Here is a 15,600-nt window from a genome sequence, read left to right on the forward strand (position 1 = left end):
CGTGCGCCCTCCTCTCTCTCGTGCGCCCTCTCTCTCTCGTAGCGCCCTCGCTCTCGTCTCGTGCGCCCTCTCTCGTGCGCCTCTCTCTCTCGTGCGCCCTCTCTCTCTCGTGGCGCCCTCTCTCTCTCGTGCGCCCTCTCTCTCTCGTGCGCCCTCTCTCTCTCGTGCGCCCTCTCTCTCGTGCGCCCTCTCTCTCTCGTGCGCCCTCTTCTCTCTCGTGCGCCCTCTCTCTCTCGTGCGCCCTCTCTCTCTCGTGCGCCCTCTCTCTCTCGTGCGCCCTCTCTCTCTCGTGCGCCCTCTCTCTCTCGTGCGCCCTCTCTCTCTCGTGCGCCCTCTCTCTCTCGTGCGCCCTCTCTCTCTCGTGCGCCCTCTCTCTCTCGTGCGCCCTCTCCTCCTCGTGCGCCCTCTTCTCTCGTGCGCCCTCTCTCTCTCGTGCGCCCTTCCCCTCTCGTGCGCCCTTCTCTCTCGTGCGCCCTCTCTCTCTCGTGCGCCCTCTCTCTCTCGTGCGCCCTCTCTCCTCTCGTGCGCCCTCTCTCTCTCGTGCGCCCTCTCTCTCTCGTGCGCCCTCTCTCTCTCGTGCGCCCTCTCTCTCTCGTGCGCCCTCTCTCTCTCGTGCGCCCTCTCTCTCTCGTGCGCCCTCTCTCTCTCGTGCGCCCTCTCTCTCTCGTGCGCCCTCTCTCTCTCGTGCGCCCTCCTCTCTCGTGCGCCCTCTCTCTCTCGTGCGCCCTCTCTCTCTCGTGCGCCCTCTCTCTCTCGTGCGCCCTCTCTCTCTCGTGCGCCCTCTCTCTCTCGTGCGCCCTCTCTCTCTCGTGCGCCCTCTCTCTCTCGTGCGCCCCTCTCTCTCTCGTGCGCCCTCTCTCTCTCGTGCGCCCTCTCTCTCTCGTGCGCCCTCTCTCTCTCGTGCGCCCTCTCTCTCTCGTGCGCCCTCTCTCTCTCGTGCGCTCTCTCTCTCTCTCTCGTGCGCCCTCTCTCTCTCGTGCGCCCTCTCTCCCTCTCGTGCGCCCTCTCTCTCTCTCGTGCGCCTCTCTCTCTCTCGTGCGCCCTCTCTCTCTCTCTCGTGCGCCCTCTCTCTCTCTCGTGCGCCCTCTCTCTCTCGTGCGCCCTCTCTCTCTCGTGCGCCCTCTCTCTCTCGTGCGCCCTCTCTCTCTCGTGCGCCCTCTCTCTCTCGTGCGCCTCTATCTCTCTCACGTGCGCCCTCTATCTCTCTCACGTGCGCCTCTATCTCTCTCACGTGCGCCCTCTATCTCTCTCACGTGCGCCCTCTATCTCTCTCACGTGCGCCCTCTATCTCTCTCACGTGCGCCCTCTATCTCTCTCACGTGCGCCCTCTATCTCTCTCACGTGCGCCCTCTATCTCTCTCACGTGCGCCCTCTATCTCTCTCACGTGCGCCCTCTCTCTCTCTCGTGCGCTCTTTCTCTCTCTCTCTCTCGTGCGCTTCCTTCTCTCTCTCTCGTGCGCTCTTTCTCTCTCTCTCTCTCTCGTGCGCTTTCTCTCTCTCTCTCTCGTGCGCTCTTTCTCTCTCTCTCTCTCGTGCGCTCTTTCTCTCTCTCTCTCGTGCGCTCTTTTCTCTCTCTCTCTCTCTCTCGTGCGCTCTTTCTCTCTCTCTCCCCCACTTACCCTCCTTCCCTTCCCCTCCTTCCTCCCTCCCATTCCCCCTCCACTCTCCTTCCTTCCCTCCCTCCCTCCCTCCCTCCCTCCCTCCCCTCCCTTCCTTCCTTTCCCCTTCCCTCCATCCCTTCCTCACCTTTGGTGGGCAGCACGGTGGCACAGTGGTTAGCACTGTTGCCTCACAGCGCCAGGGTTTGATTCCTGGCTTGGGTGACTGCAAAGTTTGCACGTTCTCCCCATGTCTGCGTGGGTTTCTCCCGGGTGCTCTGGTTTCCCGAAAGACGTGTTGGTTAGGTGCATTGGCCATGCTAAATTCTCCCTCCCGGAGTGTGGCGATTAGGAGATTTTCACAGTAACTGCATTGCAGTGTTAATATAAGCCTACTTGTGACACTAATAAATAAACATTAAAAAAACTTTCCTCCCTCCCTGTCTCCCTCCCACTGAAATAGGTATCTGGGACATGACTGGGCAACTAACAGAGCCCATTTTTTAGTCAATGAAATGTAATGATTGGGAAATGACATGAGAAGGACTCAGATGGAAGGTACTTTAAACTGGGGGAATTCAGTGTCACATCGGAGAGTACAGATTGATACAGGAAGTGGGAATGGAATATTAGATGAACAAAAAAAAGAAAAAATCATTTAAAAACCAGCACCTCTCACTGTTGCAATGATATTTAGGATGGTAATTACTAGCTCTACATTGCTGCAGCTGATTAATCTATTCCAAAAAACAACTTCACACCATACAATACACATCGGTGGTGAAGTAGACAGCAAAACGCCATCTTCACAAGCCTTTGCAGTGCCACACAATTCTGACAGCAACTTTTGTGTAGTCATTAAATGGAGAACCTGCCTCTGCTTAAAGTTTCCGTGCCATTTATGCAGTGAGCACCATAGCCTCTCTTTCTATTTTGACAGCAACTTGTAAGAGAATCATAGAATGCAGAAGATGATTATTTAGCCCATCGAATCTGCACTGACTCTCCAACAAAATATCTTACCCAGGCCCATTCCCACCCTATCCCCATTTGCCATGGCTAATCCATCTAACCTACATATCTTGTGACACTAGGGCAATTTAGCATGACCTATCCACCTAACCTGCACATCTTTGGACTACGGGAGGAAACCGGAATACTCAGTGGAAACCCATGCAGACACAGGGAGAGCATGCAAATTCCACACTGTCACCCAAGGCCAGAATTGAACCTGGGTCCCTGGCGTTGTGAGGCAGCAATGCTAGCCACTGTGCTGCTAAAATTTTTTGGCACAACCAATTTATCTTGCAGAGAGTAACTACATCTCAGGTGTACAGTAACCATGTAAAGCACCTGAACCTTGAGCTTTTGGTGCAGATTCACTTGATGGGATAGATTTCAGTTTAGCCGTCTGTCACTACCCCTTATCCATTAGTCTCTATATGAGCCATGTGCAATAAATTGGGTGTTCCACTGTATTATGATATCACTGAAGACCCAGGAAAACTAGAACCTACTGCTTAAAGATTCTGTTAAAATGATAAAAGAGTTCTTATTCTATGCAGCGTAACCGGAATAACTGCCAGCACAATGATGCAAGGTATTTGGCCCCATATTTATAATTATACAAATTTACTGGAAAGAGCCAGCTTCTTAGAATTTGAGCAGAGGATATTTTGGCAGGGAGAGAGGTTTTCCATGTTCTTTGTTCTCTGCAATACGTCAGAGCGCTGTAAATTTCAATTCTGTGACTTGGGTTTGAACATATCTCAGACACTGAGTAAAAGTAGCTTCTCTTTGTTCTAAGTTTGGATGTTTTATTCCATTTCCAATGGGTGTAAGTTGACAATGCCCAATACTGTATATGTTGGCTTCGACTGATGGGTATGATTAATGTCCTCCCTTGCTCATTCCATTAAACCCTTCAGTCAAATTATCCATCATTTCAACCCCTAACAAAAATGTTGTAAATACATATTTGTTAGCCACACAACACATTTTGGACAAAGGTGTAGAAAAGAGGCAGCCAGGAACAGATCATACCAAATGATGCATGTTTAGTGGTTGTCCATTCTTGTATCACTGTGCTCCCTGTTATTCTCGTTATATCCCATAGAATAAAGAATCTCTTAACATTTTAACATCATTTTAAGCAGTAATTCCATTTGACACAGTTGCCTGGGTCTTAAATTATGTAACATTCCCGTCAGCTCATTTTATTATGCAGCACTAATCAGTAAATGGTAGTGACTGACTTACCAGACTAATATTCCACGTCAAAGGAATTAGATGCGGATCTGCATCAAAGCTCAAAGTTCAGGTAGTTTACGAAGAGATGTAGCTACTCACTGCAAGATAAATTGGCTGTGCCAAAATATTTTAAGCTTATTGAACCATCAGCAGAAAACAAGTCAGCAGAAATTGCAAAATGTCAATGTATCTCAGCTTTTTGTGATTCTCATAATTGCATTTATGCCACTCATGAATCAGGTACTCAATTAATTGAGAAGTGCAGAATGTATGTCACTGTTCCACACGCTGTGCCTTCTATTTATAGTATGGGGCAATATTTGCCCTATCACTCAGCTATTACAGAACAATATCACGTCTCTCACCTGCAATGTTATTACAGTCAAAGGCATGCTGATATTGTGGAATATTTCCATTGGCTTGGGCCCTGAGTTGGGAGACAGTGTTTTCACTGAATCCCATTCACTAGCTCAGCCAAGTCCTGGCTCAGTCTGAGTGCTGAATGTCTTCTTCAGGTCAAAGCAATCCGTTTCTACTGTGCTTTTGTTTTGACTGCACAAAAGTTTACTGCTGTTTTCCTTTTCTTTTCAACTGGCAACTTTTAGAAACTCCTAATAGTTTTGCAGGTACAATGCTCCGTATAATAAGTAACCCTTTACCAAAGGGATTAAATCAAAGGGAATCAGAAAAGGCACTAGCTTCACGACAAACTAGAAAAGAGAATGCAAATTCTACCAACCACGTGTGATGTTTCAGCTTTTTTTCCCCCTGCTTGTTCAACTCAAGTTACTTCAATTTGTGAGAAAGCAACGTACGTAGTTCTCTGGAGAATCAAGATTTCCTTTCCCTTCCCCACCTTTACAAAGCACAAGTAAACCTCTTTCAGCTGAACTAACTCACATATTTCTGGCAAGTTTGACAAAGCATGTTGATACAGAGAGGGTAAAGGCCCATGTTATATGTTTAGTGACCTTGTACACTGAAATTCTTAGTTTTAAATCTGTGGGGATGCGGGCTTATGAATCTGGGCCCAAGCCAGATGCAAGAATGCTGTTTTTATCTGGAAAAAGGGATCCTTTATTTCTATTTAAATCTGACTCCTTTTGTCGTTATCAAAGTTATTATTATAATCTTGCCAAACCTAAAAGCAAAATAATGATTGTGTCACGGTGTAAAATTATAACAGAAACCCAATGGCATGTCAGACGCTCACTGAAGACTGGGTTTACAAAATGTTATGGCATCTTTATAATGGTGCCTGTCTAATATTTCACCTAAGTTCAAATATTGCAATTTTTGAGAGCTATGTCAGTTTGAATGATCTTCCTTCCCCGATCCCATCACCAGAATGTGGGAGGGAAACCCAAGTGACTTGCCTCACAGAGACTTTCCTGTCTGAAACTGCTGGCAGCTCAGGTTTGCTCAGGGCCACAGCTGTCACAGAGCTTCAGGCATATCAAATAAGCAAGTTTAAACTTTTTCAATCCTCGCCTCCTTTCTCCCCTGGTCCTCCCAAGGAAAGGAAAAAAAATAAAGCAAAATATTTTCCCATGTAGATCCAATTAAACGTTTTCAGAATCTCGAATCGAGACATTAATCCGGCTCCTTTTGTCATATGGTCCTGTCTTACTTGCCAAATTCAGGTCTGTCGCAGTTGGCCATTTGCTGAGTACCTGTGCTGGGACTTCAGCAGTACCTGTACAAGACCATTTTTATATATTACCAGCCCTCTACACACAATGCAATAAAATACAGGTTGCAAAGGACCATAGTGTGAGACTGCAACAATGTGTATTCAAGGATAATAAAGATTGTGTCTGGCCATGGACCTCCCCTCTCAGATACATCTTATGGACTGAGCTACAATCTCAATTTCAAAGAATTGCTAAGATTGTGCTAGTCCAAGTGTTCTAATAGGATTTAATACTGGAGTCATTGGCTTCTCATAGACTCGAGCTAAGCTGCTTTGTTTAATGTCCTTTTACGAGCATTGAGAGGAATCATGAAGCCAAATTAATCTTTCTGCTGATGAATAATCTTTACTTTTTTTGTGTATTCATGTTTTTCTTCATTATATTCGCCAGTAATTTTGGACCCCTTTCAAATATTGCATAACCGGTCAACAACTTGAATTTATATAGCAGCTTCATAGAAGAGAAAGATCCAAGGGAGCTTTATAGGACTATAAGGAAATCAATAAGAATTGAAAGAAAGTAGTGTCAAGTCCCGCTAAAGGGATAATTATACATCAGACAAACGCCATCTGTATAATAACAAGTCATGTGTCCAGTCTGTGATGTGATACCACATTCATGCACATCAGTGATTTTGGGGTAACCACTGTTTGTAAAATTAAATGGCATACTTTCAATTTTGTAAAGTTTTGCTTATTGTAACTATTGCAGTTTTGAGTATTTTGTTTTCTCTCTCAATAGCAGACTTTGCCCCTAGAATTTGGGAGCCTATACCTTGACTATACTTCTGTACTCACATAAGGATTATTAATAATCCAACTTGAACCGAACTGCATGCTAGATGTAATAAGAGATACACTCTGCAATTGCCAATAGTCTTCAAAATAAATATTGTCTCATGGAAAACAATGATATATTTATATCTAAATAGTGATGCAGGCTAATAGGCCAGGCAAAAAGCAAAACAAACACTTGGCTTTGTTTCCAAAGGGATAGAATTGAAAAGCAGAGAGGTATGCTGAACTTACAAAAACCCTTGGTTAGATCACACTCAGAGTACTGTGTACATTTCGTGTCTCCGTACTATAAGGATATAGTGGCGCTTGGGAGCATGTAAAAAAGATGTATAAAGATCATGGCAAAATTCTGAGCTTATACCTATCAGAAAATGATGAGTAAATTATACCTCTTTATGAATAGGTAGTAAAATGGGGAAACACATAAAAGCAAAGTCAGAGGAACAGAGAGTTTGGGGGCTGGAGCAGCCTTTGGCGATAAGGCATCGTGAGGTTGTTTGGGGGCTGGCTTTCAAGAAAAAGACAGTGATTTTTAACTTTAGGATTTGAAGAGTGGGCAACCAATATCAGTCAGGGGCAACTGGGATGATGGGTAAGTTGTACTTTTGCATAGGACAGGATAGAGACAGCTGAGTTTGAAGGAGTTAGTATTTATATTGGGTAAAGGATTGAGTGTATACATTGCGTATAAATGTAATAGAAGTATAAGGGTCTCAGTGGTGTAGTGAGAGGTATTGTGAGTTGGGTAGAACAGAGGCAGGCAATATTGCAGAGGGGAAATGAGTGATCTGTGTATGGAAAGGGTATGGGAATGAGGATGACAATGTTACATATTTCTCTCTCTCATTTTGATGCTGTATTCTTCACAGGGACCATGTAAACAACCCAATTAATATTTAATCAGATGCAATTAAATTGCTTTCCAGGTAGATAATTAAAAACGCCTGTGCATGTGTGTGTGCTTTATACACATTTCCAAGGTAATTGAGACCTTCTCAATTTAAATTTCATTTTGATGTTATTCCCAGTAAGTGAAATACTGCATCTAGCAAAGCCCCAGGCTTTCATTCCCCAACTCCCCACCCTATCCCAGCCTGCCAAAAACCTGGCCACCCACCTCCATTTCAGTCTTATTGCATGTACTAATCTCCATTGAGGGAACAGATAAGTTGCTGTTTGACCTCCTCTAGCACGGATATATAACCAGTTGCCAAGTGGTATTCAATTACTTTAATCATGGCTCTCCATAGAGGTGTCTTTCCAACCAGCACAGGAAAATCTCTAACGATGAAGCTGAGTCCAAAGTGTGATGTATTCTAATATGGCCATGGCATTTAAGATCCAATGGGTTAACACTGGATCTGCCCATCTTCTCCCTGAACTTGGAGTCAACTGAAGGTTCCCCTAAAGGTTTGTCCTGCCAGCTAACTTAAACTGGAGATGGAGTGAAAGTATGCAGCTTGGAGGTAAGGGGTTAATGTCAAACGCAGCGTTCAGGTTGAGCTAAAAAATAATCACTTGCTTGTGGCTCCTAGGTAGTGCGCTCTGAAGTCCCTTCTTTTTCATCTCTTCACAGAGTGCCTTCATCCAATATAATCCTTGCTGAACCACATTGCTTAGTCTAGTCCTTACTGCTTTTATTTCTGGAGCTGTCTGCTCATGTATAACACTGCTCAGACAAGAGTGGAACAGAGAGAGTTTTCAGCACTGATTTGGCTGCTTATGTGGAAATCAAAAGACTTTTCTGTTGTATAACATTTTAAGCGCTTCCTCTTTAATCAATAGCTGTATATTTAAGTGAAAACCATTTTGTGTTGAACACAGACTTAATAAACAGCTCAGGCAGATTGCCATTCATTGCCCAATAATAAAAAGACTGTTAGCTATGTAATATTTGAGTGTGCATTATTAAGTTATTGAAGGATTGCATTTAGAAACGGACAACAAACCGTTCAAATTCAGAGTTCATGAGGCCATTTTAAAATACTTCTGTAGAATGATAGGACAAATAATCATCCATGTGAACTTTGAACAAGCATATAGCAGCCTGAGCAAACCAGTACCACAGACAGTGAATGACACTGTGTCCAACACACACTGCAGAGTGTAATGGTATGTCCAGCGCACGCCACAGACAGCATGTGGCACGGTGCCCAACGCACAGCACGGATGGCGTGCGGCGCGGGGTCCAGTTGAAATAGAAACAGATAGTGCTGGAAAAACTCAGCAGGTCTGTCAGCATCTGTGGAGCTGCCCCTCTTCAGTTCCGATGGAACTGCCCCTCTTCAATTCCGATGAAGTCATATTGGACTCGAAGCGTTAACTCTCTCCACAGATGCTGCCAGGCCTGCTGAGCTTTTCCAGCACTTTCTGTTTTTATTTCTGATCTCCAGCACCCACAGTGTTTTGCTCTTATTTTAGTGTTACAAGTCAAAATCTGTTTTCAACTTTTAAGGAATATGCAAATATTCATCATGATAGCGAATTGACAGCCTGTTTCACACTTTGCTGCAGTTGAATCAGTTGAAAAGGAAATTGAGCAGCAGGTAAAATGATCTGCTGAAGCACCTAGGAAGTGTTTTGCATTAGCATCCAAGATTAATTTCAGGCACAGAGCAAACAGAACTGGATTCTGTTCGATAAAAGATCAATGTATTATCCAACTTTTCCAACTTGCTGCCTGGGTTCAGCTCCTTATTGCAGTAAGTGAGGGATTTTCCTAATAGAGCTGCTTTCTTTCTTTGTTCAGACAAGAATTTTAAAATAAAAGACACACATGAAAGAACTCATCAAATTCCAGCTCTTCACAGAATATTAGCTGCTATTAATCATGATATGTTTAATCAAAAGACCACAGTCACATCAGTTTGAAAGCAAAATGCAAGGAATTAGTTAAAGCATCAAAATCAGCTGCCACTGGTGAAGGCTGCTTTTTACTTGTTTTAGCTGACATTTAAAATTATTGTTCTTATACAATTTATCTCTCTTTGCTCAGTGGCTGTTCTCTTTCTTAAAAGTTGGGTCTTATTCCAGAGATCATAGTGTTCACTGGGCACTCACTGAAGGAGTACTGTGCTATTGAGGTGTGGTCTTTCGGATGAGATTTTAACCCTCACAGGTAGCTGTAGAAGATCTCACGACACTCTTTCAAAGAAGAGTAAGGGAGCTCTGGTAACCTAGCCAACCATTTATAGCTCATCCAGCATCACAAAAAATATTGATCTCATTGCTGCTTATGGAGGTCTTGCTCGGCATAAAATGGCTGCCATGTTGCTAGCACGACAACAGAGATGAGGTTTCAAAAGTACTTTATTAGCAGTGAGGTGCTTTAGGGCATCCTGGGGTTGTCAAAGGTATTAGATAAATGTAATTTTTTTTCTTTGCTGCTTATCCTTCCTCGGATCTTTTCCTGCCACTGTGCGGTCACTTTGACTGCACTCGACGTCTACCCTTCGTCTTACTTCTATTCCTCCTTTACATGTTGTCCTTCAGTAACACTGTCTGCAGGTATGACGTCAGCTTCCACATGAATGCTGACAACACGCACCTCTACTTCCACCAGGCCACACGGCCACAACTCGGCCATCAGATTGAGTTCTGATATCAAGCCATGGATGACGTATAGATTTAACAGTAACTTCATTAGTGTTAATGTAAGCCTTACTTGTGACTAATAAATAAACTTTAAACTTTACTTTAATAAGGGAAACTTTCTTCAACTTAACAGTGAGCAGGCCAAAGCTATCTGTTTGCTCACTGCCAACATTTCTGCACCATTGTCCAGCTGTGTCCAGCTGCAGTTCCCTGAATTACATCCAGTCCTAAACCTTGACAAACAGATCATCTTGACACCTGGGTAGCGGAATCATTTTATGTTGTTTGGTCCTGTTTATTTCTTATCCTTTTTGAATTTCCTGAGCCTGGAGGCTTGCTATGGTCTATTCTTAGCAGAGTTGTCATTGATGGATCAATACTGAATCCTGTAGTATAGACTTGGCATCGATGCAAATTAATGAGTAAATGGCTCTGTTTCACTTATGACCAGGAATTGCTCCTCAGTGCACATCCATGAAGACAAATGCTTGCCTTGTCCCTGGCTTTCAATTTTCTACCTGGATGATCACTTCGTTTGAACTGGACTCTGCATTACCCTCATATTATGTTAAACTCTGAGCTGAGCTCCAAATACAATCTATCATTCAGCTCGTTACCACTTCCATAGAATTCAGTAACTGTCCTTAACTCAGGTTCGCCAGTGACAAAATACTCACCATGGTTTTATCTCCAGACACAGCTTATCCTGCAAGCCTCCTACAGTTACCACTCTACCTAAACTTGAACTTGTCTAAACTCTACTGACCCATCCCACAGTGCATCCAACTCAACCATCACGCCAAGTCTTGCCAACCTCTTTAGGTTCCCTATCCTCCAACACATCAAGTTTGCAGTCATTTTCTTCATTAAGAAATCTCTCTTCAGCGATCACCCAATGTTTTTTATATTCATTTACAGGATGTGGGCATCACTGACTGGGCCAGTATTTATTATCCATCCCTAATTGCCCTTGAGAAGTTGGTGCCGAGCTGCCTCCTTCAACCTCTGCAATCCCTGTGATGTAGGTACACCCATGTGCTGTTAGGGAATGAGTTCCAGGATTTTGCCCCTCACCCACCACCTCTTTCAGCTTTTCAATCCAGCTAGTGCCATTCAGTCCTCCTGTGTGTCTGAACTTCATAATTCATGGCAGAACTTTCAGTTGTCTCTGCCCTAGTTCAGCCCAAATCCCCTCTGCCTTGCAGCTCTCTTCAACAATATCAGTTGTCTCTCTACTAAGTCCATTCTTATTTTTAGGTGTCCCTTTCTCCTCTTCTGAGTGTCTTAGAAATTTTATTACAGTACATTAAAGATGCTGTTCTAACTATTCAGCAGATTCAAGTGTGCTGCAGCCACCTGATGTTCAATACTCTTCTATAGTACCAAACAGTTACTATTGGCTGTTTCATTTCCTCTCTTCCCCCACTTTCTCAGTCATTCCTACTAATGTAATTGAGGCAAGAATGGTCAGATAAGTGCATACAAAGAATACGGATGGTAAATCTGACGGGGCCTGATTTGGACCGAATTACCAGCTTGTGTTTTCTGTTTGTAACTCTTGTGGATTTTCTATGTACTTTTATTTTCTAATTGGATTGAAGTCCAAAGGAAGCAACTTTCTGAACCCACACTGTGCTCTAAAATTGCACTGGCTGAGGTGAGATAGCTCAGTACAGACAGGGATCAAACACATGGCCATCCTGGCTGCTGCTGGGTAAACTCATTGAGCACCAGAAACAGGGAAAGTATTCAATATGGCTGAAAAACAAGGGATTGTTGTTCTGGGTGGATCCTTTCCCACATTATTGAAAGAGGCATCCCAGAGATTAACAAAGAATGAGAGTCACTTCTATCAGAGAACCCTGTAAAATAAAGCCAGAATGGATCCCAGTGAGGGAGAATGGGCCCCAATGAGGGAGAATGGACCTCAGTGAGGGAGAATGGGCCCCAGTGAGGGAGAATGGACCCAGTGAGGGGGCAGCAAAGAGAGAAAATCAGAAGATAGAGAGAAGCTGGGGAGAAAACTCAACTGGTGGATGAACTAAAGGGCTTCATGAATTGCAATCAACCACAGAGGACAGGCTCCCACTATGGATCACACTGATGATATAAATATGTAAATCTGCAGCTTGCGTTAAGAAAGTTATTTTTCATTTTATCCTGTCCAGAGGCCCATCTGAACTATGGAATGTTTTTTTGCTGGTTTTGAAACCTCTGCAAACATTATTTTTCCCATAAATATTTTTTGAAAAATATTGTACAATTTGAACAAAGTTTGAAAATGTTACAATTGCCTTCATTTAGATGAATACTGGTTCACAACGTCTAACTCAGCGAATTGTATAGAAACTTTAGCACAGTAAATGTCTTTAATCCTCAGAAAGCCAAACACATCTATGTACCACATCTGCTGGGACACTATTCACAGCAACAGAGGAGGGGTCTGTGCAGGAATGTCCAAATAACATTAGCATTTCACTGCCCTTTTTTTAAAAACAATGAGCAAATGAAAAACTGCATTTCTTTCACAGTTAGGTCTCTACATCTCATTGCTTTTTATTGCATGTTTTTTCTAGATAATGTCAAGATCTCAGTGAATGATTTCATTATCAAGGCAGCTGCTGTCACATTGAAAGTAAGTGGACTCTGAAAGAGGAATGGTACAGTGCAAGCGATTCACTTGACATTACGAACAGTAATGTCATTCAGAGATGCACCGTGGCCCTGACTAAATAAACTGATGCCCCCAAGTCTAGAAACATGAGTTGATTAATATAGAGCTGATAGAACCGGCACAATGCCTGTATGTATATGTACACGAGCAGACATCTTTAACCCTGCTCTGCTAGGAATGAGGGATATGCAGTTAAGATGTTGCCACTATATGAGACCAGTTTCAAATCCCAACTTCACCCTCAAACCTGACAGAAACAGGGATAGACAATGCTGGAAACACAGCAGGTCAGTCAGCATCCATGGAGAGAACAGAGATATCGGAAGTTCAGGACTTCTACAAAGGGCCTGACCCTCAAAGTTGACCCCTCTATTCTCTCCTTTGGACAATGCTGGCACTTGTAAGGTTTTCTTTTGCCTGAAACAACCGGTTGGACAACACACAGCCTCTGTAATTGAACTGTAACCAGGAATCTATCTTTAAACTGCAAGTATCATGATTGTGAATGTTCCATCAGGAATCTCTTTAGTCCTTTTCAATCATTGACAGCCCTTAAAACCAGCAAGCAAATAGGGTTGCGTGGATTCGGAAGACCAAGTACAAGCTATAGCTGTGCCCTGAGGAAAGTTGCACTAATGAGCTATTAAAATAATTCATGAGTGACTAAATACCCTGGTTCCCCAAAGTATACAGATGGTTGTGTATAGGTTAGATTTTGCAGAACAGCATGACATTTCAATTTTTCTTGTAAATAGGCCCATATATAAGATGTGCGAGTGTTTATTTTAAGCTGAAAACCCATTAGATGTAAATGTGGATGAGTGAAGAAGAGTAAAATGCTTGCCTAATTTAAAAATAAATCAAAAATCATATTATTAGGAATCTTAATAATGAACCTCTTTGTATAACTGCCACCGTTCAAAGATGGTATTAATAGAATGCATTCAAAAAATTAAGTAACTTGTTATGGAGGGGCATATTGTAATTATGTCTTCTAAGAGCTGGCTAATGCCATGAGATGAGAACAGAACAAGCTAACGCAGTTTCCAAAATGGGAATTTGCAAGTGTCTGAATTCAGTGCAAGCTGGGAGGGAGGTGCTAATGAAACTAGCTCCTATTAAGAGAGTGTAACATAAATTTTGAAGTCGACTAAACTAACCAAAAATGTCAGCACCGCAAGAGATAATGTGTCATTTCAGCAAAATGTGGGAGATTTAACTATCAGCTGTTGATTTATTGTGAGATACGTATACTGAGGACCAATGGGCACATAAGTGACGCTTTAATCTCAAGTTTAGGATCCAGGTCCTCAAATACTCTCCTCCTAGTCGGCTGAAGTCTGAGCAGGCATGTTGGAAGTAATGTTGAATCATCAAGAGGCAACTCCCAAGATACAGAAAATGATCTGAATTTTCTAGAATCTCGCGGTTGATCTTAATCAGTGGGGAGGGCGAAAGATGTTTACCTGTGAAAGCTAGTTGGAAGAGGACCCTAGTTTTCCAGGTATTTAGTGAAAGGCCCATTTGGACACCTGCTTCAGAGAAGGAGTCGACAATGACTTAGAGCTCAGTTTTAAGTGAACACAAATACAAACATCATCTGCACATTGAAGCTCAATGACTAAGCTTGGAGTGGTTTTGGTTTTGGATTGAACACAGCATAGTTTGAACAGTTTTCCGTGTGTTCTGTAGATTATGTCCATGCCTGTGGGTTATTTGCTGGAGGTGAGGAGCAGTATTGCAGCAAGGAAATTGAGAAGATGGTTGGTGAAATGGCACAGCCTTGTTTAACCCCAGGCCTTCACTGAAAAAGAGTTTGTGGTGATTTCATTCGTGAGAATCACAGCTTGTATATCATGGAGTAGGCAGAGGATGGTGTCAAATTTCTGAGGGAAGTCAAATTTGGGATGGATACTCAAGGAATCATAGAATCCCTACAGTGCAGAAGGACACCGACTCTCCTACAGAGCATCTTTCCCAGGCACACTCCGATCCCTGTGACCCTACGCATTTACCCTGCTAATCCCCCTAACCTTGGGACACTAAAGGGCAATTTAGCATGGCCAATTTGCCTATCTTTGGACTGTGGGAGGAAACTGGAGCACCCAGAGGAAACCCACGCAGACACAGGGAGAGCATGCAAACTCCACACAGTCACCCAAGGCCAGAACCGAACCTTGGTCCCTGGTGCTGTGAGGCAGCAGTGCTAGCAACGGACAATCAAAGGTTGAAAAAAGCCGCAACAGTTGGTGCTATTCGTTCCATCATCTCTTCCCCCCACCCCCCGACCCCCCCTCGGAAAAGATCAAACATACCCACCAACTCATTGGAGAGCTTGGCTTGTGACTGTCCAAAATGGAAGGCATTGAAATACATCAGGAGACTTCGCCAAGAACATGCAGAGGCATAGTTGAGGTGTTGGAGACTCAAAACCTCCAAATAACTCATCTATCAAATCTGTCCAGCACCACCTGCCCTTCATGTGACAGTCTAAAGATCACACATTCAGCTTATCATTGGCCATCATAGAACCTACTGAACCAGAGTGGAAGAACCATCCCAAGGGACTACCTGAGAAGAAAATTGTGAAATGTTGGTTAAAGCGAGAATAAGTTTGTAGAGGTGTCGATAAGGAAGTTGTAGAGAGAAAGTCAACATAGTTGGAACTTGATGATTAAAATAAAATGGCATGTTATATTAGTAGGGCTATATTACAATCCTCTTAATCATGGGAAGGAAATGGAGGAAGAAATCTGCACTGGGATTAGAAAGATGAATCAGAATAAGAAAAACAATTTGAAAAGATGAGACAAAGAGGGAGAAAAGGGAATGGAATTCCTAAATTGTGTACATGACTCTTTCTTCAAGCAGTAATGTATAGGCACAATTTGTTCTGGTAATAAGGAATGCAATAGGTCAGATAGATAAAATGAATGATGGTGATCAAAGTAAGATGAGGGTTAAGATAACTCAGAAGTGTAAATGCAGAAAGA

General features: G+C 43.3%; 1 protein-coding gene across 2 annotated transcripts in view; it reads left to right on the forward strand.

Moving 5' to 3' along the window:
• pdhx (pyruvate dehydrogenase complex component X) overlaps window positions 1-15,600 on the forward strand; it is a 285,318-nt gene that overhangs the window by 209,044 nt on the left and 60,674 nt on the right. For both annotated transcript variants that reach the window (XM_078220382.1, XM_078220383.1), the window contains exon 8: window positions 12,510-12,568. In XM_078220382.1, coding sequence (XP_078076508.1) covers window positions 12,510-12,568 — 59 coding nt within the window. The remainder of the gene's footprint in view (window positions 1-12,509; window positions 12,569-15,600) is intronic.

Source organism: Mustelus asterias, chromosome 9, assembly GCF_964213995.1.
Source record: "Mustelus asterias chromosome 9, sMusAst1.hap1.1, whole genome shotgun sequence".
Taxonomy (NCBI): domain Eukaryota; kingdom Metazoa; phylum Chordata; class Chondrichthyes; order Carcharhiniformes; family Triakidae; genus Mustelus; species Mustelus asterias.